Genomic DNA, 22,248 nt, shown 5'->3' with positions numbered 1-22,248 from the left:
TTCCCTAAGTTTTAATTGGAAAAAATATTAGAGACACAACATCAGTAAACCACACAATCATAAAACCAGAGAATATTTTGAAGTCTACTGTGGGGTATACATATGTGGCATCGACATAACTTATTGCTTGAGTGCTGATCAAAGTTTTTTCTGTTCCTGATAACAGCTCTTTTGGTTCCTATTCCCTTAATAATACTTTCATGGATGGAAATAATTAAGCAGTTAATGCCTTGTACTGCTGTAAACAACCATTTCCTTGACAGAAAACAGGGAAGCACTTATAGGCTGGACTGCTTGTCACTTACTCAGGACTTGGTTTCGTTCTCAGCACTCTGGAGCAAAGCTTGTGAGAGTCAATGGGGTTTTGTTTAAATGCAACAAGTTAGTTCAGTCCAGCAAAACCCAAATGGGAAGACAGTTTGCTGATGATGGCTTTTACAGCTGCATTACAAAAGAAGCATTACTTTATCCAGTTTTCTTGGGGGCTGGGTTTGGGTTTTTTGGGGGTATTTTTTTTGCCAAGGAAGGTCTCATGCCACCTCACCCGTCCTATAGCCCACTCAGCTTCTAATTCTGATCCAAGAAACCAACAGTTTAGGAGGACAAAGGCCTATGCATGGAGTTGTCTGCAGGATCTCCTCAATCTGCACCCTCTGATACACAAGACTCTTGAAGGCAGCTGGAGAACCACCATCAGCATCTTTCTTCCCTCTGCTTAGGCAAGCACCATGACAGAAACCTCTTGGTGAGGTTATCTACTTTCTGCAGTGAAAGGAGAGAGATCAACTTCTAGCTTTGCCTCCAAACATTCAGCAGAGGAAGAAAAAAGCAGTCACATCCAATCCCGACCTCAATCTCAGCTGCTTCCCCCTGGCAAAAATAGGGGAGCAGAACACAGACCCCCAAGCTTCTGTCCCTCACAAAGCCACGGAGGCAACACACACCCCAGCACCCAGCCAGGCTGTGCTGGTCCCACCCTGCTCCACGTTGCTTTCCATGACCCTGAATAACTCTTTCAAATTGGCCTCAACTTTCCCACATGAGTTCTCTAGCCCACTGCCCATATTTATACCTACAAGGATCTGTGTGGTCTTGCCCTGAAGACCGAAAATCCTACAGAAGCTCTTTAAATTAGAGAGGCCAAACTAAACAAACAGGGAGGGAACAGAACAGTTCTGGCTGCCTGACACATACTGGATTTGAGGTTATATACAGACTACACTACCTTCTCCTAAACATACATATTGTTTGATATTCTCTCTATTTACTTATTCCGAAGGCATGAAGTGAAACAGATATGCCTTGGGGTAGACATAAATACCATAAAGTTATCTTATTCCAAACTCCCTAGTTCTTAAAAAAAATGCAAACAAACAAAAAGCCCCCCCACACCACAGAGCACAAAACTACTAGCTAGAATGAACCACTGTAAAGGTGACGGGCAGCTCTACAGCTTCACTTTCGGCAAAGAAGCACGCTCAGCAGAACAGCTGGAGCTTGCAGTGTGGAGCAACCTGTACCTGAAGCCTTCGAACCAGCACACAAGTGAGCATCTGAGCTCCAAGAGAACAGTGTGTCACTGTAACACGTATATAAACATTATGTATAACATACATACATGCAAACATATATGTTTTGCATACCAGCAGTACATTTTTGGACTATCCTCTGATGATGGCAGATCAACATACTCAGGAATTTTAGATTTTCAGGGATTTAATGGCAAGCAAGTGCAAGTGGAAAATCCTGTGCTGGAAACTCTATAAGCCTCTCAAAATTTATTTTAAGTTTACTAGAGCAAATATAGCCAACTCTCACTGGAGTCGCATGAAGAAGGTTCTGCAAAACTGAACTATTACGTCAGGTCTGCAGTCTGTCTCTCTACCTTGTAATTTAAACCTCATGCTTCCCCCTCATTTCTGTGCTGATTTAAACAAAGACATTTTCCTAGCTATAGGAAAGTATCACAGTATGTATCACAGACACATATGCATTAAGCACCTCTCAAAAGTTAAGATGGCACTATATTAGTTGCTCTGTATTGAGGATTTGTCTCATCTAATATTGCATTAAAAGATAGTTGGCCAGGCACCCTCCAGAGTCAGTTCATTCCCTCTACAGCCAGGTGGGACAAGCTGCCCTTTTCCTTTTGCCCTGCCCTGCCTCTGGCCACTGACTGCTGTGGGTGGCAATTTCTACCCTAAGCTTATAAGGATTAGACTTTTTTCCTAATTCTTTATAGTGAGCCTGCCCATATGTCTTTTTATCTAGCTCACTTTCTGCTCTGTTTTTCATTATATTTTTTTCCTTTTTTTTCTTCTTTATGAATTAAGCTGAGATACTATAACTGGAAGGGATAATGGCAGCTTCATTCCAGCTGCTGCTTGCTAGTCCATGCAATCAACTTTGCTGTGATCCGCCTTGGTGGATCCAAGCTGGCCTGTGGTTCTTGTTTGAATGAGCTAACAATTAAGAGTCTATAGCCTGAAGCTGGTAATAAACATTATTTATTTATCAACAGACCAATACAGAAGCACCTCCACTTTTCATTCTCCTCTTCCTCTGCCCTACCAGCACCATGTTTACTTATGACTGAACTTTTTAAAGCCTAAATGTAGAGGACTGAGTTTGCAGCATGAAATCTTTCCTGCTTAGTCTATATGTAATGCAGAAATATTAATAAAAAATAGCAAGACTCACATGCTGCAAACATTTAACTAATACATAACTCATGACTTAAACTTGATGATCTTAAAGGTCTTTTCTAACTGAAATGATTCTCTGATTCTATGATTCTAACAGTTCTATGATACTGGGAAGAGATAGAGGACATGAAGAAGAATTATATGGTAAGGTAATAGAGAATTCTGAGCATTAAACTACAAGAGAAAGAGGAAAAAAGACAAAACAAAATGGTAATGAGACAGGGTGAAGGACGGAAACAGGAGTTTGTGAAAGAGGCCAGAGATGAAAGAGGGTAATATTGGAGATAGAGTGCTGAAAACTAAATAGGGAAACCAGAAAGGGATAATAAATAACAAAGAAACAAAACCATGAGAATTAAGCTAGGAGGTGAGGAACAGATGAGAAAAAGAGGAGTTAAAGAGACTATAGCATATGAAGGGAAAATCAACAAAAAAATTAAATGAAAGAATGAGAAAACAGAGTGAGAGTGGAAAAACATGAACTAATGTAAATTTTCTTCAAGGCTAGAAGACTTTGCATTAGTTCTTGTTATTACAATGTGGTAGCCTAGCAGAGCAAGCATGGGAGGCAGAGGGAGAGAGGAAGAAAGAAAGGAGAAGAGGGAGGAGAAAGGAAAAAATACATCCAACATAAACTTCTTTAGTGTGAGTTGATATTCTGAGGTTTAGTGGAGGGTTTTGCAGTGGTGGTCAGAACATGAGGGTGGTTTTTAGGAAGGAAGTGAGCAGAGCACTTCTGGTAAGTGCCAGCTGGAGCGACTCATGAATGCTTGAGGAGACGGGCAAAGAAGCTATTGACCATCACTTGCCTTTGCCATCCACTCTCATATTCAGAGCAAAGATATTTCAGATACACTTCAAAGCAACAAATGGCTTTTGAAACTTAGTACTTAGTTCAGCCATTCCCACTGAAGACATGGCTAAGGTTCAAAACAGCTTCATCTCCTTCAGACATTGCAAAAAATAACTGCTCTTTACAAGTCAGGCCTTAGCGTAGCATCTCCGAGATTCGAAGTGCAGTGGGACTGAGTGCTGAGAGAGAATGTTGAGGTGGCTGCTGCCCTTTGTATGCATCTGGTCATTAGTTAGGGACAGCAGAATTCGGGTTTGATGAAAACACCACCAAGCTCTGACAAATGGTGAGACATGTAGTACATGTGTGCATGCATATTTACATGCAGCCCTTACTTCTCAGAAAACTTCTTCCCATACCAATCCTGTCATGTTATCAACCCCCTGGCCACACAGACTTATGACCCCAAGCACACTTGCACATCAAGAGCTCTCTGGCCATCATAATGTCCGGCAGCCCTTCCCGTTCCTAGACTAAGACCACCTTTTTTCAGGTGTAAAATAAGAATCAAACAAAGATAAGGGGAAAGCAATATTACACTTCTTGCCATAAAATGTTGAGCTTACAAGGTGTATCAGCTTAGATCTAGCTAGAGGAGCAGGCTCTATATTTGGACTAGCCTGGTTACACCTGTACTGAACCTCTTGACACTCCCTAGTTGACATTGTCACAGACTAGCTGTCAGTGAGACAACTTTGGTGACACATTGGGTGAACTCTGGTTGGAAGGGGAGGGAACACAAGGCCTGACCCAGAGCAGTCCCATCAGGGCTTGCAGTCTAGCCACGCTTTAGGCAATCTGACCAAATGATGCAGGAGATGCAACATGTTTTGCATTGGCCTGACTGAAATCACAGTGCCTGTGTAGAGGTTTATTCCCCCAGCAACACTTCACTGTTTGAGCTATCTCCCTGCTACCAGTCTGCATTACTTCATTTCTGATCGGCAGGACAAACATCCAGATCAGTGAACAGGCACTCATTCCTGCATATTTATGAGTGTATTTAATTTCCTACAAAGAAAGGAATGTGAGAGTTAAAAAAATAATGTTAAAATTATCCAATTAAGCAGAGAGAAGTTAATAAATCACTCATGCTTGATTTTCCTATACTTCCTTAGTGTAATTTCCAGACAGAATAGTGTGGTGTGTACACTGAGAAACCTCTTGGCATTTCAGCCAAGATTTTTCAGGGTGTTATCACACATGACAAAAATATAAACACACTGAAACATAACACATTTCAATCCTAAAAAGGTCGAATTTACATAATTACATCATTTGTTTGCCAATATCCACATTTATCTCATCAGTATAGCATGGTCCACCCATCCCATAAGCTATTAGACTGTTTGGACTGAACATACAAAAGCTGTTACTGATTTTTTTTTAAAGTTAGCATTATGACACCCCTCATAACTAGTGCCTTACTCAAACTGTTTCTTTCGCTTTCAAACCAACTGTTTCTTTTGCTTTTCCACAGCTGCCTTTTAAGTAGAATTTTCTAAGAACAGGAGTCGTGTAATTCATGAAGATCCAGTACGCGTTTCCTCCCCCCTCCCCATTCTCCTTGAAGAGATCAAGCACATCAAGTACATAACATAGACAGCCACCACCAACACAGGGAGCCAAATCCTTCAGACCAGTCTCAATTTCAGTACTTCCTCAGGGCACCACTGAACTGATGGGGTCATCCCTATTTTTTCCAAAAAAGGAATAGGTTCAAACATGTACAGTTCTGGTACAGATCAGCATTTTTATTTGGTTTAAATATGCTGTATATCAGATTTCTGCTCTTTAAAAAAAGAAATACTGTTAGTAACTGCACTCATAAATCAAAACAAATGCATGGCTTTCTGACTCGCTATACTAACGACTCAGCTCTTATTTTTGTTCCATATTTGTATCTCACTGTACTGAGGCCAAAGAAAACTGAACAAGTTGAGATGGTTAAATGAACATAAAGGAAAGCATAACTCTTGGTCTCATCTGACATTACCCAACAACCGAGTCAAAACACTATTTCTATTACAGGTATATGGAACAGGTTAGGACATAAATAATATGAAAACGTTATAAAACAGAGCTGATAGTTAAAAGACCTAACCAGCACGTTTACACCTGTAGCCACTTGTTTCTTCCAATATAAGGCTGTGCTGAGTTTTAGAGTCAACACTATTGGCAGGAGAAATGGGCACAGGAGCCTTATATACAACTGGATTTTGCAATGTAAGTGTCCAAGCTGCACTGCATCTCATACCTATATGGCCCAGCAGTATTTGCAGTTGTAAGTACATCTTTTGCAACATTAGAGGTGCTACCAGTGCTTCAATTAAGTCTTCTTAGATCAGAAACTTTTTCCTATACTGTTTGAGCCCTATGTTTTCATTTTACTTCCTTATATTAAAAAAACCCCACACATTGGTCTGCGTGACTGAAGTAAACAACCTAGTTTATCCTACAGTCAAGCTATCTACAGTAAATATTAAGTGATTTAGGGACTAGCCCTTTGCCCAACACACCCTTTTGGTCTTTTCACTTAGTCACACAGACTTCCAGTTTGCAATGATGTAAGAAAAGCATATATTCACACTAAAAATAACTTCAGCATCACATCATTTCTCTTGGAGTTTTTTTTCTGCTGATACTTGCAACTGTCTTGCCTTCGCCAGCCGAGGCTTTTTTTAACCCCAGATCTTAACAAGTATCCAAGAAAATATATTTTTACTGCTCATATTTCCAGAAGTCTGATTAGTTTTCCAGAGCCCTTCTTAGTAAAAGTACAATCCAACATGGAGAAAAATCAAGGTCCTCGGATAGGTAGCCATGTTCTCCTAGATACCAGGTACTGGTTAACTCCTCTTTGTTAAAAGGAAGATAGGAACAGAATCAATTCTCTTTAGTAGTCATTAGGTTTATCTAGAAGCAGGTAACTAATAACATACTGAAGTGAATACTCAGTGGAAAGCAGAGAATTTGGATCATGATAATGAAGTATGACATTTTGGATTTGTGAGAAACTTCTTGGGAAAGCTAAGGTCCCGAATGACAAATGAATGGCAAGTTTCAAGAAGGAAATATATTGCTTCTAACTTTATTTGGGTTCTAGGAACTGCAGTACCAAAACGTCCACCTCCACAAAGTGATTTTTAATCCCTGTTCGAGTAACAGCTCATTTGGAAAGCTAACTGGAAGTCGTAAAGATTGGCTGGACTTTGGTTTATGGGACTCCAGCAATTCAGATAACCTACCTGGTTTACAAAGGCGGTAAAGGAGGACCTCTCCTCCTAATAAGGGAAGTCACAGTCATGAGCATTTTTATCGTCTGTCAATGTGTTTAGGGAGCTCTGGCAACATCTGACTCTGCCAGCTACTGAGGAATTTCAAGTAAGCAAATAGCCAAATTAGTGCAAGTTGTTCTACTAAAAGCAAAGGCAGTGAAAAAAACAGAGTAAAACATATAAAGAACTGGAACAAGGAAACATTATGTAAAAAGAGGTGGAGTAAGAATAAAACCAGAAACTAGGAGTCAATAAAAATGGAATCAAATCCAATCCTTATGTTTCTATTCAGGGCAAGCTCCCAGTGAAGGCAGCAAAAGTTTTGCCTGAGAACCTCAGACTTTTGTGAGAGATAAGACTTCTAATTTTAATGAAGGGCTGAAGAGACACAAGACAGATCATATGTTGTCATTAAGTAACTTCATCATCTCCAGGGCAAACTCTAAGCAAACCTCAACATGAAAGGCAGGCTAGATTGCATACAGGCTTGTTAGTAGGAAATAAAGAACTAGCCCCCTAAAAATTCCACTAAAACAACTGTATTGCGGTTGCAAGTCGATCTGTTTCTACAGACAAAACTCTCCGGGAGTTTCCAGGTAACTGGTTTGTGATATCTACCATATGACACTCCTCTTAGACTAACTGGAAGATTACTGCATGGGTGCGGCAAGCTCATGTTCCTTGAACAGTTTAATATCAAGAACATGACACTTGCTTTCAACGGCCAGCTTGATATAAACTTAAAATCCATCATCATTATATGAAAATATAAAAAATATATATCTTTTAAAATGTTGGTATAGTAAAAGGATCTGCACGGTTCTATTCCTTACACATGATGTTTGTGAAATAAATATAATATGCCAAAGCACATAGCTATCATATTAAAAAAGCCACAATAACGTATCCATCCAACTGTAACGCAGGATCTGTATCTTTTAGCAGACCAACTTTTTGCCAGATAACATTTGAGATTTATATATAGTTTCATCTGTAGTTAAAATTAAAAAATTATTTTTCCCTTAAAATTCTATTCACTTTCCCACTAACCTAGGCTTTACACAGCAGCAGGCATTGCATATCAAAGGACATATGAATGAAAGAGAACAAGTACATTTACAGTCTTTCATCACAGTCTGATTTGATACAGCTACTTCTCAGTGTCTGAAGCTCTGTAGTTGCATAAATAATTGGCAACTACTGACAACCCATTCAAAGCAAAAGTAGTAAAATCCGTATCAGTAAAAAAAAAAAAAAAATCCAGAACATCAGAGACTTCTTTCATATATTTTGTTCAAATCTCAGCAAGATTTGTAATGGCAAGCTGAAAAACAACTGTTTATGTTTAATATGTAGGTTTGAAACTAGACATACAATCTCAGAGTACAGTTTGGTGATTTAAAGAGCAACTAAACTTTTATTTTCTCATATGACTCAAGGAAGAAGAAACAGTTTTCATTGTTCTGATTTAAATTCCCAGTTAATCTGGAAATATTTTTTAGTTTGGAAAAAAAAAGAAGAAAAGGAATTAGATATCTTTCATTATTTGTAAGCATCATCTTACCTTACATCTCTTGGTGAGTTCCGTTTCTAGATTACTTTGGCAGCTATTTTAATTCAGAATTAGTTTCAGCAATACATGCCATTACATCTTCTCTTTAAAACAAACCACTTTTTCTCTTTTCCTCAGACAAAGTATGTGGGCTAAAAAAGCTGCAGCGTCTCTGTTCAAGCGATTTCATGGACACTCAGAGGCTTTCCTTCCAGTGTATGAAAGTTAAATCTGAGTAAGGAAGGCATTTTTCCTGTCCCGGAAATCAGTATAACCAAAACCAATGCTGAGCTAATGAGAAATGTTTCTTCCATGTGTTCTGTTTGGCAGACACTGCAAGTCATATCAAGGAAACACGTGATGTTTATAAATACAATATGGCTCATGTTGTCATAACCTCTCAATGACAAAAAGAGCATTAGAAAAAACAGACAGCAAAACAGCAGGAAAGATGAGATTTGTATCATTTGGAAGGTCTCTATCAGATAATAGATGTATTAGCATTTGCTTTTTTCTTTTTTTCTTTTTCTTCCCAAAAGAAAACAATGTTTTATAGTAACAGAATCAGCAAGGTAAATGCATAGCAACTTATATAAATGCTGTCCTATATGCATCCTAGCACTAAAATGCATTCACACAATTTATTTCTTCAGTTCTTTTCCAATAAATACTTTTGTTCTAAATACTCCTACATAGTTCAAGGAGCAGTTATTTTTTTTAGCTGTAGTATGCAATGAACAAACGCAATTTTGGCAGCATTTGCAGCTTTTATGTTTATTGATGTTAAGAGCATAAGCAATCCAATGAAAAGATGTTAAACACCTCAAAAAAGCTGGATGTATGCTTACAGGTACCTTAAAAACACAGAATGATGACCCTGCTTTTATTATCTCTGTAATCCTTCCTGCAAACCAGCACTGAATTTCAGGCTACTTGGATGCATTAAATTCTTGGTGAGTTCTTTGAGGGTTTTTAGCACTTGTAGGGTTCACAAATTGCATCTAAATCTAGAGAGTTAATGTTAGCAACCTGCTAGTGAGGCAATTTCAGGGGAAAAATGAAAAGTTGCTGTTGCGCAATTTCAGTAATAAAAGCTGTTCAGCACAACAGTTTACCCAACTTATCAAATGTCTGTCTCATTTTACTCTGCAACTCATTTTAACTCATCCCCTCCCATCTTGGCAGCCCAAACCCCCACCGCTGCTAGGAACATCATCACCTTTTTGCCATCCTAACTCCCAGAAAATGCGCTCCCCCAACTCAGCTCTGACTCATCTTGCCCTAATTACTCTTTCTTGGAGAAAGAATCTCTAAAAAAAGCCCCAAACACCTCAAAGCGTACCTTGATACGGCAACCACAACAAGCATTCTTTGGATATTCTGGCCTCACCCACCCAGCAGAGGTCTGGGATAAAGCACTGACCTGCTAGGGTCTTATGGAGTCAGGGAATTAAGCAAAACCATAACGAATCTAGGACATTTTAAAACAAAGTGTAAGCCACAGACTTTAGGGCAGGTGGTTGGGAAGAGAAAGATTGCCAAGCAAAACAGCCACCGGTTTGTTATGAAGTAAAAATTCCCTCCTGATTCTTAAAATTGGCAGACAGATGAAGCCCAAAACAAACCACTGCATAAACCAACATTATTAGTATCCAACTGTGCCACCAGGAGTGCCGAGAAGTTGCAATGACAGAAGGGGGAAATTATAATTTAAGATTCCTCCCCTTTTAGCGACTCCATAGAAGGAGGGTATAGGGAATGAGGACAGAATACAGGCTGTGCACATTCAGTAGGGGAATCGCTTCCACTTGGAGTCACCAGCGGCTCACAGCAACAGCCCAGGATAAAAAAAAGCTGTTTGACACTTCCAAATAGATTTAATTTATTCAGCAATGTATGAAAATCAGCCATCAGTTCTTTAGTGTCATCTGTTGACATTCAATCTATGCACCACCGCTGAATGTGAGAAAAGAGGCAACCTAGACCCTACACCTAGTAAATCCGAGAAAGCCTTTTCCCCTTAAAATCTATGCAAATCACAAACGTTAATTCTAATGGCACAGACCAGCATGGCTGTCTACATGCATTTGCACTAGAATTCAAAACAATGCCAGAGAGAATAAAAAAATAATCTCAACATTTGGACACGAGATGGTATTTTGTCAAAAGAAAGTACTGTTGCACAGAGAGCTAGAAAGTGCTGATAAACATTACAAGCTCAGGCGAAGGAATAAATGAACAAAATGCAGCAATGGTCAAGATACATTTTTCCAAAGAAAACAGCTGCTACAGATTTTCAGTGTATGTTATGGGAAAGGAATAATAAAGAAAAGATGAGCACAAACACAAATATTCAGTGAGATGGCACTATGTGGCTACTTCTTGCTTGAACAGCATCCAACATTGCAGACCTGTCAAACCATGCTCCTTGAGAAGTAAATGGCCAGGGCACAGTATCAGTAAGCAAGTAAGGCACTCTGAAGGATTTCAAGAGGAACTATCCTTTAGAGCTTGCTTAGACCCCAAGATAAATGCCTTTTCTCAAACACAACCCATTCAGAAAAACGCATGAAACAGACAGAAGACCAGGAAAATTAGAATTAATGGACATGAAAGCCGAGCAGTTTGATAGGAGATCTGAAACTCACAGATCCCACATTCCTCTCGCACATTCTGAGTCTCCTTGTCCATATGGATAATACTTAATACTTCAAGTGTTACTGCCAATTCTTATACAGGTCTCACATCTGTTTGGTAGTTAAAACAGGTGTCCAAGCTGGCAGCTAACATTATTTTCTGAGATTATTTTCGGTCTGTTACATGGAAATGATTATAAATCACATGAATAGAAGCCTGAACATCATCAAACCCAGGGATAAAAGTTCCAAAGGGACAAGAAGGCAAACAGTAGAAAAATCTGTAAAGGCAAAACTTTCCCAAACCTCAAAAAAACAGAGCTTTAACTCACATATGGCAGGAGATACAACCACACTCACAGTATCACCATGGAAAAATGTACTTACAACAGCTAATTCATGATATTCTAAATACTGTTCTTTCAACTGGTCTGATAATAAGCTGCTTTTCTGTATGTTTTTTGAAACAGTTAACCATGAGGCTGAGAGAGTTGGGGTTGTTCAGCCTGGAGAAAAGAAGGCTCTGAGGAGACTTAATAGCAGCTTTCCAGTACCTGAAGGGGGCTACAGGAGAGATGGGGAAACACTCTTTATCAGGGAGTGCAGTGAGAGGACAAGGAGTAACGGTTATCAACTGAAAGAGGGCAGATTTAGACTAGATATTAGGAAGAATTTTTTCACTGTGAGGGTGGTGAGGCAGTGGCCCAGGTTGCCCAGAGAAGCTGTGGATGCCCCATCCCTGGAGGCGTTCAAGGCCAGGCTGGATGAGGCTCTGAGCAACCTGGGCTAGTGGGAGGTGTCCCTGCCCATGGCAGGGGGGTTGGAACTCAGTGATCTTTAAGGTCCTTTCCAATCCTTACCATTCTATGATTCTGTGATGCAGAGCACAGCGGTCACAAGAGTCACTCCCTGCTTCCCAGTGTAGTGAATTTAGCACTCATATCTCATGAAATTGAAGCACATCAATTTACCCAATGCAAAGATGCACAAACACAAAAGGAGGGATGAGAAGCAAAGTTTTTTCCACGATCTTTTGGGCACTATGCAATACCAGTAAAGAAAATGTACATGTCTCTCACATAGCCTCCCTGAATTTCCATCCTCTTTAATCTGGTTTGCTAATGAAAGAGGGATAGATAATCCACCTGCTTATTGGTGGTTGTCTCTCCTGACCTAATAACCTGTGAATCTGCAGGCAAATTTCAACCAGAAACTGTCAGACTATTATGACCCTACAAATTTTGCCAAATTAGGGATTTGCAAGAAGATCCTGCAGTACTTCTGCCAAATAAAGGAAAAGTTGCAGTGTGTCCCTCAGCTTTTTAGACTCCGGAGGGTGAGCATCAGAGAAAGTGTTACAACAACCCTCTACTTTGGGAAAAGCTCCAGTTACGATCTAAGTGTTGCTGCACAAGGAAGAATCCAAGCAGAAAACACACGTCCTTAGACAAACAGGTTTGATTATTTCTGGAGCTCAAGAAATCGCTTGTTTCCATGCTCGTAACTTTGAAGTGCAGAAGTTCACATAGATCAAAGGGAAGACTTTTTGCATGTTTCTCCACAAAGACCCTATGAACATCCTGGCTCTGACTTCACCTCTCAGACCAGAAAGATAAGAAATTTGTCAATGCAAAGGAAAAGCCAAATGAGGAAATAGCTGTTTTGTTGGATGCACAGAATCTCAAATGGCATCTTTGGCATTTCAGCAGAGCAAAATACAATATTCTACCATGAAATTACCACTTCTGCAAAGGTCATCACCATGTCACCATTATTTTTGAGTTATGGCCAAAGAGAGATAACTCAGTCATAATCAGGAGATGTCGTGTGCCTATCTGTTGTACAACACAGTATTTTAAAATAAGCATTTCAAATTACACAGTTTTTGCACAGACGCAACACCTATGTTCAAAACTGTTGGGCAGTAAATGCCTGGAAGACGGCCAAAGAAGTCGTCCTTACTTTTGAATATACGTAGCTAACACAGTAGTTAACCACAGAAAACAGGTCTAGAGCACACAAATAAAGCCACGGTAGATACATTCAGAATTCACTGCACACGGAACAAGAACAGTATAGCATAACTTTATAAAGCCCCAGTGAAATTGTTACATGAGTATAATGTCATAATGCACAATGATAGTATGTCATACCTTCAAATATGAATGAGAGGTATCAGATACATCGTTACTGTTACAGGAATATAAGTAGAATTGAAGAATTTCAGGACCTTGAAGAAGACACTAAAACCTATCACATCAGCCCTTTGAAGCACATGTACTTGCTCTCTCATGTTGTGTGTGCAGCAGTGTGAATAACCAAGTAATTAGATTTCTGACCTATCAAAAGGACCATTTTAAAACTGAAGTACATAAATGAGAGGTGCTTGAGAATAGTGCATGTAAATAAACTATTGCAATCTTTCTAAAATAATGAAGCCCTAAACTGTTGAAACAGCAGAAGTACTTACACGAAATATTAATAATAAAGCAGTGAGACATGCTCAGAATTCATAATGAAACCAAGAAGTAAATGTACAACTAAGTAAATCACTTCACAGGGAATTTTCCACTCAGTTGAATCAGCTTTGGAGCACACATAAAAGCCACAAAGCAGGTAGGACAGTCGTGGCATTCCCTTCTGGCCCCATCAAGCTCATTTGGTTGTACTGTTTCCTGGGGACAGACCTAGGATGGGTGGGGAGGAGATGAGGTTGTATAATCTCACCACCACCACCCCCTGCTGCAACATTAGCTGTGCGTAACATGGTGGAAGAGGTGCCGCACAGCTGCATCTCCTGCCCTCTCAGCATCAAGGTGGGAGATAATAGTCCAGCAAAAGATAGAGACAGTGACAGAGAGAAATTGAATACATTTCAAATGCCTTATCTATAGTTTCCCAACACAAATTGTTCACTTGAAAATGGAAATATACTAGTCCTTGTTCAGTACAGGTAGAAAATTTTAGAAAAAACTAAAACCATTTACACCACAACAGGTACTGATCAGAATTTCCCATTTGAAATGGTAATTTACAAAGTGTTTCAATAGACTTCAAACTAGGTACATCTGCTCAGCCACTGCAAACCAGTCCACGCTGAAGCCTTGCTGGACCAAACTAACACCATGCCCTACTTCACTGTAAAGGGTTTGGAAACATGAAATAAGAAGTTGTACAAACTCTGAGCACTGCCTGTGTCCCAAAATAAGGAAATAAAGGCTATGTTTTGATTCACATGCTTTAAAGCTTGTAAACAAGAACAAAAAAAACCCTATTTAATGCTCAAGGCAAGTAACTGGAAAAAAGCAAAGCAGTTAGGAAACATCACAGTAAGCATTATCAATTCCCTCTTATGTATATGTGTCATACATATACCCTTGATTTTATGAATTGTTGTGTACATATTACAGTTAAGAATTTAAACATTTAACATAAAAGCTGGAGGAAACAGGAGCATAAATGCAGCACTAGTACTTACCCTTATATCTCCATTTACAGCTCTGGAAGCGTGATTGAATGCATGTGCAGGATCTTTGTTGTAAACTTTAAGGAAAGATCGGTCTTGAATATTCCTGGAATCAAAAGAATCAGTAATGATAACAGATGAAAGTAGTTTTATTTACTTTGTTGCCTGACAGTTTCAGGTAACAGACAAACTGTAGGTTTGCAGCCAACCTATAAGAAAAACCTAAATGCCATAACTTAGGCACACACAAACAAACAAAAACCTACTTTGATTCTCTTTCCCATGGGAAGTATCATTCTTTCGCTACAACTCCACACCCATAAAAATTAGATAGTGTCAAGTTTCTTTCAAGATCCTGCCACAGAGTAAAAACACTTTGAAGACAATAGAGCTTCAACATGTACACTGTACTCAAAAGGATTTAGTTAATATTTACATGTTTTATTGTGTACTCAGCCCACGTGAATTTTTGCTATTCTAAGAAGCAAGAATATCAAAAGAAAAGCAGTCTTTCTAACTGCAATTATTGAGGAAATTCTAATTATCAGCTTGTTCACAAACCTGAAAAAAATTCCACAAAAGCTGAAAATTCAGTAGCAGATAAATCCTTCCTCTGAACTTTATCTATAATAGAGACATGTTTTTAATGGAGAAAAGTAGGAATTAAAAAAACAAATAAACAAGCAAAAGTTTTGATGAATGCTACCACATAAATGGTTTAGATGGAAAGCCTGAAGAGAATATTTATGTTTAATTAGGACCCAACACTTTGTCATTGATTAGTTAATTTTTCAGCTACTACATTTAGGAAGGAGTTAGATGACAGTTTTCTTTTTTGTTTCAAAACCTACCTTCCAATAATTTTATGGCTTAGACACTCACACTGAGTTCTGCTGATTTCTTGTTCACATTTAATCAGTAGCAAAGTCCCCAATCTACACTCACTCACATCCTTTCAAAGCCGCGATTCCTTTCATTTCCCAGTAGTGATCTCTAGAGAATTTACTTACACATGTGACTGAATTCCTTTCCTCCAGGTGCAGCTACAAGTCTAGTGAACTGATCTTAATCACTAGGATTATCATTTAAAAATGAAGGAAAGGATTCTTGGGCAGGTCCAATTTCTTTCTTACAATGTCATATTAGCATAAGTGATTGCTTTGAATGGGTAGCTAGTCAGAACTTGTGCTGCTCTTGTAGATGTCTAGTAGTTATTAAAGAAACACCACAGCTTAAGAGACAGATCAGTGCCTTCTGTTTAAGAACTGCAGGGCTGATGAGAAGTTTAGTATTTATGAGTGTTTACTTGTAGACTGCATAGGAAAATAGCTACCTTGCAGCAAGTTCAAGTACTTCAATTATTTATGGTAACTTAAACACTTTTCCATCTTGCAAACGTGACCCTTTCACTGTGAGACTTGCACTGGGAGTCTCAGTTACCATTTTCTGCCTCAGACTCGGAAATAAGTTCTTTTCCATACAAAGCAAGCTCTCTCATCTTCAGTTCAAGAAAAGGTATATTATTAATTTAAATAAATTGTATCTGCTGCCTTTTCTGTCTGATGGCTATGAGATGGTAGCTCAGCTAACTGGAGTTTGTTTTAAAAGCATTCTCCATAAACATTTCTTGTAGAAACATGACACTTTAAAGTAAAACATTGCTGCAAGGCAAAGCACCAAAATACTAGGCATTTGATCTCTGAAGTGAATTCTCTTTCACCTCATGTTGCTATTCTAAGATAAACATTACCGATAACAGGTATATATTACTGTACTTTTATTATTACTACTATTTGCATTACTGTAGCTCCCAGATGCCCTTGGCACGTTCAAAGGCCTCATTGCTCTGTGTGTGCTGTATAAACACCCCGAGAATTCAACCTCTTCACCAACTTACAAGGTGAATAGAGACAAAAGACAAGAAGATAGCTGCAGAAAGATAAAGGAACAAAAAGAAACGAGAAGACCATAGTCTCTCTAGCCAGAGGAGCAATAAATAGAACCTGGGACCACGGACATGCTCTGAGTAGGCAGTGCAACAGAGAGAGCGGGAAGGAAACCAATGCAGTGGCTTTGCAGATGTCTGCGGAGGACACCTTCCAAGCGCGTTACAAGGCTACCTGAGAGAGCGTGAAGACACTTGTTTGAAAATTAAAGACATGCAGAATGAAAGCTGGCATTATTAACAAAGTGGAAGCAGATGGCACTTGGTACTGAACAAGAAATGAAAAGTAGCATTGAAGTGAGCTTGGAGGGGCCCTCATAATGAAGACAAGTAGTTTATGTTTAATGAGATGGAAAAGATACAGCCAGAGGACAAATGAAAAAAATGCATGCGAAACAGTCTGTTTGTCAAACTAGAACGATCTTTGTTGCTTCATTTGAATGGGTAAGAGTGAACAAGATCACCTGTGTCAACTGCTGACCAAAGACCATTACAGCAGTTGCTATTAAAAAGCTGTTGAATTATCTGAGTGTTTTTTTCACTACATGGTGGGAAAGGGAAGGCTGTATCATAGGGACGCTATGCAGAAAAAATCTCAAATCTACACTGGATGCAGAGCCCTGAACCACTTTAAGAAAAGGATCAGGTTATGGGCTTAAGTAGAAAGCTAGTGCTTTGTCCTCGGTGATTAAAAAAAAAAAAGAAAGAAAGAAAAGGGGAAGGAGTGTTATGGCCTAATGAAGGGGAACATAAGAACATAAGCTAGGCTGAAACTAATGGTCCATGAGACTATACTAAAAGAGAAGATCAAGATATTAGTTTGGATGGAAGAGGAAGGATTCATGTCATCCAACTACAGACATTCACAGGGAAGATATCACAAGCTAGCTTCTCTGGCATGTATAATTTATGAGATAATTTTATAGGATGAATCACAACCAGCTCAAAACATGGATGTACAAATCTCCACTTGGTCAGATTAATCCCATACTAAAGGAGAGACAGAAAAATAAATGGGAGGGTCACCCAGGTAGGTATGATTATTCAACTAATCCACAGCAAATAAGATAGACACAGGTACAGACAAGGAAAAGAAAGGGGGACAAAGCCCTGAAAAAAACACAACAGAAAATCAATGTTTGAGAAGAGGACCTCTCAAACGATACATGAAAGGAGAGGAAAGAGACAGGAAGAAATCAGGAAAGAACAGCCACTGAAACAAAGGGAGATCAAAGTTTCAGGAAGAGAACATTACAAGTACATGAGAGATCTGAGAGAAAAAAGATGTTCATAAAAGCTGGCCATTTGCTGACTTCCACAACTGCAATGGAACAGTAGGGAACAAAAGACAAGCTGGAATTAGAAGAACAAAACCCCAGACAGCTTAGAAATGGTTATAAGACAGAATTAGAAGATTAAAACTCCAGCCAACGGTTATAGTGACTTCTCAGTGCAAGTGAGAAAGGTGATGGGGTGGGAAGTGGAAATGTATGTTGTGGTCAGGGGCAGTTTTGCTAAGAGGCAGAGAAACATATTAGCAATGTAAGAGTAGGCACTTCAATAAGTTAATAAAGACAAAGCAAGGGACGTGAGGCACAGAGGAACATGGGACAGCCTCCAAGGGAGGTGGCGAACTTAAAGAGTTGACCGAAACATATGTGTTAAAGACAAGGAAGCAGAGAATTGAAGGAAGACATGGCAAGCAAACGAAAGAAAAATTAACTTTCATTTCATCTGTTCTCCGAGGAGAGACACTGGCAAGATCTTGTGAATAGTAAGGAACAGAAGGGGAGAAATTGTTGTGGAAATTATTAAAAAGTGGTGAAAATGCAGCTGGTAGTGCATGCATTGGACTCCATTAAGCTGGAATTGGTGAGGTTTCTTTAGTGAGAAGGGTGGCAGAACTGAAGGAGGGAATTTTGTTATGGAGGAAGGGAAGTCAGCTGGGTCACGGGATTTCCTCTAGAAATGCTCTACAATACAGGCATAGGAACAGAGGAAGCAGATGCTGAGATTGAGCCAGGCCTGAGGTTGGCAGACGCCTGCAATAGGAGCAAGGGAAAAAAAGGTGGAGTGGTATTAAGATAATCAACAACCACATTCTCGGGGGCAGGGAGGAGATGAAGTCATAAACTGTTACTCTGAAACTCAAGGGAAGATGGAGGGATAAAGTGAGAGAGAAGGAGCCGATGGGACAGATGATGGTTGGCAATAATGTGGTTGGCAACAGAGACGTAGTAACCCAAGTCTTAATTTTATCAGTCAATCCAATCTCATGAATAGACTGTTTGATGTACAAGAAACTTGAGCACATGATGAATGATGATGCAAAAAAGCAGATGGGTCTTAACTCAGGCATTACAGTGGCCGAGGAGGGGTGTGGGAGTCTGTAAAGCAAGGAAGATAAAAAAACCAGTAACCGAAATCCAAGAGGCTGGCTAATGACAAGCCACTGGATAGACAGCCTGAGGAGAGCAAGACAGAGGTGAGAAAATGGAGCACGGTGCTGTTCAAAGAAGAAGAGGAATGGGGGAACTGGAAGTGGCAAGGCTAGAAAAGCTCCAACTTGCTCTTTTAACTACAAAATTATATGGAGAAGCACCTGAGCCACAGGATCTCCAGAAGAAAAAGGCAGCAGTGGACAGAACACTTCTTTTCACATCTTTTTCCTGCACTGGTGGCAGACTGGCAGAGAGGAAACACCTTTTCTGCTTTCTCCTTCATCTTCTTATGCTCTTCTGTCCTTTCTTTTTATCATGTAACTGCTTATTAAAAGGATGGCACAAAGGCCCACCATATTTCCTTGCACAGTTTTACAGTGTGTAACATCTCTGATGTGTGCTTGAGAGCTTTGTTGCTACATGATTTGGGGCTTTCTAAGGACCCTGAGAACCTGGTCCTTCTGATTGAAGAGCAGAGACATAAGGACTGAAGGAACATGACTAATTGAGTAGCTGCACTCCCACAAAATACAGGATAGAAATATGATGGACCCAGATGTTATTCAGATAATTTATTGACAAAGCTCTGAATTAGTGAAGGGAAGTGACTGCATCAACTGCTTCATCCTGACATAAAATAGGAAGGTGTTGGGGCTCCTGCAGCAGCAGTCACCAGTGCCAAAGATCTTTGGCAGTATTAGATGATGAATAATTGACACTGTTGTGAGGACAATGGTGACACTGATATTTGTAACTTCAGGCTCACAAGGATCAAGCTTTGCTCTGCCAGCAAAGAAAAAACCTGTAAATGCTTATTTTGAGTTCTGTATTTTAAATATTTATGTCTCAGTTAAAATTTAATAAAATATTAAATATGTGAACCTGTATGTACTATATGAATATTTATCAATGTCTTGTGCAATAGATATTGTACCTACAGCTCAAGGCAGTGTCAGATCAAACCTCCCATACTACTCAGATACCACTGAACATGCCTTCATGTGTCAGGCCACTATCTGTCAGATACGTATCAGCTCCACTCCTTTTTATTCTCTAAGTGCACTAAAAAAAAAAAAAACAAAACCAAAAACCAACAAACCCCAAACCCAACAGCTGTAATTCTATGTTTACTTACCTCACATCACACAATTCATAGTATATGTTCCTGCTCTCATCCTTGATGTAAATGGCCACACTGGGTGATTCCAGCATTTTCATCGTCAGCTGCTGGGGGAAGGCACTTACAAATAGGGCACGAATTGTGTCTGTGCTTGTGATTTCATTTGGCATCCTCAGCTGCTTTGTCTCGTCTCCATACTGAAGATATAAAACACCTACAAGCAAAATATAATAACAAGTTACATTTTCTTAAGTGCACAGTAATGATCTTGGCTTCAAAATCTATGTGGAACACAGACCAAGCTCAGAACAAGAAGAGAAATATCAGCTCAAACTCCTTAATCATAAAGCACATACAACATTTTCCTTTTCAACACAGTATTGGAGTAGAGCATAAAACAGTGATATGTTTGCCCCAGCACCTTGCTGAGAAGCCTTTTACTGTTCTTCAGTTAGAAAAAACAGAAGTTTACCTTAAGAAGGCAAATGGAAAACCCCAAACACACCAAGTCTGCTCTACAGTGGAAGGTGTTGGTAAATCACAAGGTACTTTTTTTTTTTTTTTTAGCAGTCAAGGAAGAACTTTATCCTTTTATAGCAGCCAGTTTTGCTTAAACTGTCATTTTAGCCTCACACCCAACAACCCCCCACCCCCCAAAAAAAAATACTTCCATTTTAGCAGTAGGAATTTTATATTCACAGTTCAATTTGCTGGCATTATATAGTATAAAGCCCGAGGTGAAACTCCTAGCAGGTGTAAAACTGAGGTCTCACACAAAAACAAGAGAAATTTTGGATCCTTTCAGTTTCACAGCACTGTTAATAGTCATCGTTACCACTCAGGGAGAAACATGAGTAATTTTAGATGCTGAATTGCAACATATGGACACTTGTATTCACTCAAAACAAAAGGACAACATTCTGATATAGCTAACTCTCTATTTTCAGGGAACGGGAGGCTGTGAGATGCTCAGTAATGGAAAAAACATGGATAATACAGACCAGGGACTCAGTGAGGAAATACTAAGTACCTCTTCCACAAAGCCCGTGTTGGCCCTGCCAGGGCTATGCTGACTCCCACATAACCAGAAGGTGCCTGTTGTCCACTGGCCCGTACTGCACAATGACCACAGCTCTTTAGCTTTGCTACAGCCGAGTCACATTCCATCCCAAGCTACAAAGTACTCCAAGGACTGAAGCACTGAGAAGAGCCATCTCAATCAACAGCAGAAATCAGACTGAACTTGATGGGGTTGATTAGCTAAGACCATGCTGCACCTGGCTCCTAAAGATCACCAAAAGGTCTTCTCTTGAGCATCTCCAGTGTGGGAAGACTTATTAGGACCTTCAGGAATTAGGCTGCCACAGGACTGTATCCAAACTAAGAAACTTCCTGAGATACACAGCACTAGGGAGGAGACGCGGAGACAAATGCTCAGCCGAACTCCTTTGGATATAGAGAAAACAAGAACTGGTAAGCCCAGCTAAGCATGGATGTCCTGCCTGAGCACAGACTGCCAAAAGTATGCTGTGCTCTTTCTGAGCCATCTCAGGTGTCTCCATGCAACACTGGAAGAACACTGCCAGGAAGAAGAACCTTTACTCTCTTGCTAAGAGAGATGGAGCAGGTATAGCTTCTGCAGTAGGGTAAAAAGACAATAAAATGGCAGATCACAGAATCAAAGAATGGCTGAGTTTGGAAGGCACCTCTGGAGGTCATCTGGTCCAAGCCCTCCACTCAAGCAGAGCCACCTACAGCCACTCGCCCAGGACTATGTCCAGACAGCTTTTAAATACCTCCAAGGATGGAAACTCCACAACTTCTCTGGGAAACCTGTGCCAGTGCTTGGTGACCCTCACAGTGAAGAAGATTTTCCTGATGTTCAGAGGGAACCTTACATGTTTCAGTTGGTGCCCATTGCCTCTGGTCCTGTCACTGGGCACCACTGAAAAGTGCCTGGATCTGTCTTCTTTGCACCCTCCCTTCAGGTACTTTTATACATTGATGGGATCCTTGAGCCTCCTCCTCTCTAGGCTGAACAGTCCCAGCTCTCTCAACCTTTCCTCATAGCAGAGGTGCTCCAACCGAGTTAATCATCCTTGTGGCCCTTTGTTGGACTCTCTCCAGTATGTCCGTGTCTCTCTAGTACCAAGGAGCCCAGAACTGGACATAGCATTCCAGGTGTTGAGTAGAGGAGAAGGATCACCTCCCTTGACCTGCTGGCGATATTTTGTCTAATGCAGCTCAGGATA

At 39.9% G+C, this 22,248-nt stretch overlaps 1 protein-coding gene across 1 annotated transcript in view; it reads right to left on the bottom strand.

Moving 5' to 3' along the window:
* LOC104470562 (sickle tail protein homolog) overlaps positions 1 to 22,248 on the bottom strand; it is a gene marked incomplete at both ends in the record, with an annotated part of 71,793 nt that overhangs the window by 33,766 nt on the left and 15,779 nt on the right. The window contains 2 exons of the mRNA XM_010085529.1: positions 14,503 to 14,596; positions 20,012 to 20,210. Coding sequence (XP_010083831.1) covers positions 14,503 to 14,596; positions 20,012 to 20,210 — 293 coding nt within the window. The remainder of the gene's footprint in view (positions 1 to 14,502; positions 14,597 to 20,011; positions 20,211 to 22,248) is intronic.

Source organism: Pterocles gutturalis, unplaced genomic scaffold, assembly GCF_000699245.1.
Source record: "Pterocles gutturalis isolate BGI_N339 unplaced genomic scaffold, ASM69924v1 scaffold10110, whole genome shotgun sequence".
NCBI classification, from domain to species: domain Eukaryota; kingdom Metazoa; phylum Chordata; class Aves; order Pterocliformes; family Pteroclidae; genus Pterocles; species Pterocles gutturalis.
The sequence above is the reverse complement of the archived record's forward strand: the minus strand, read 5'-3'. Positions and strand labels throughout refer to the sequence as shown.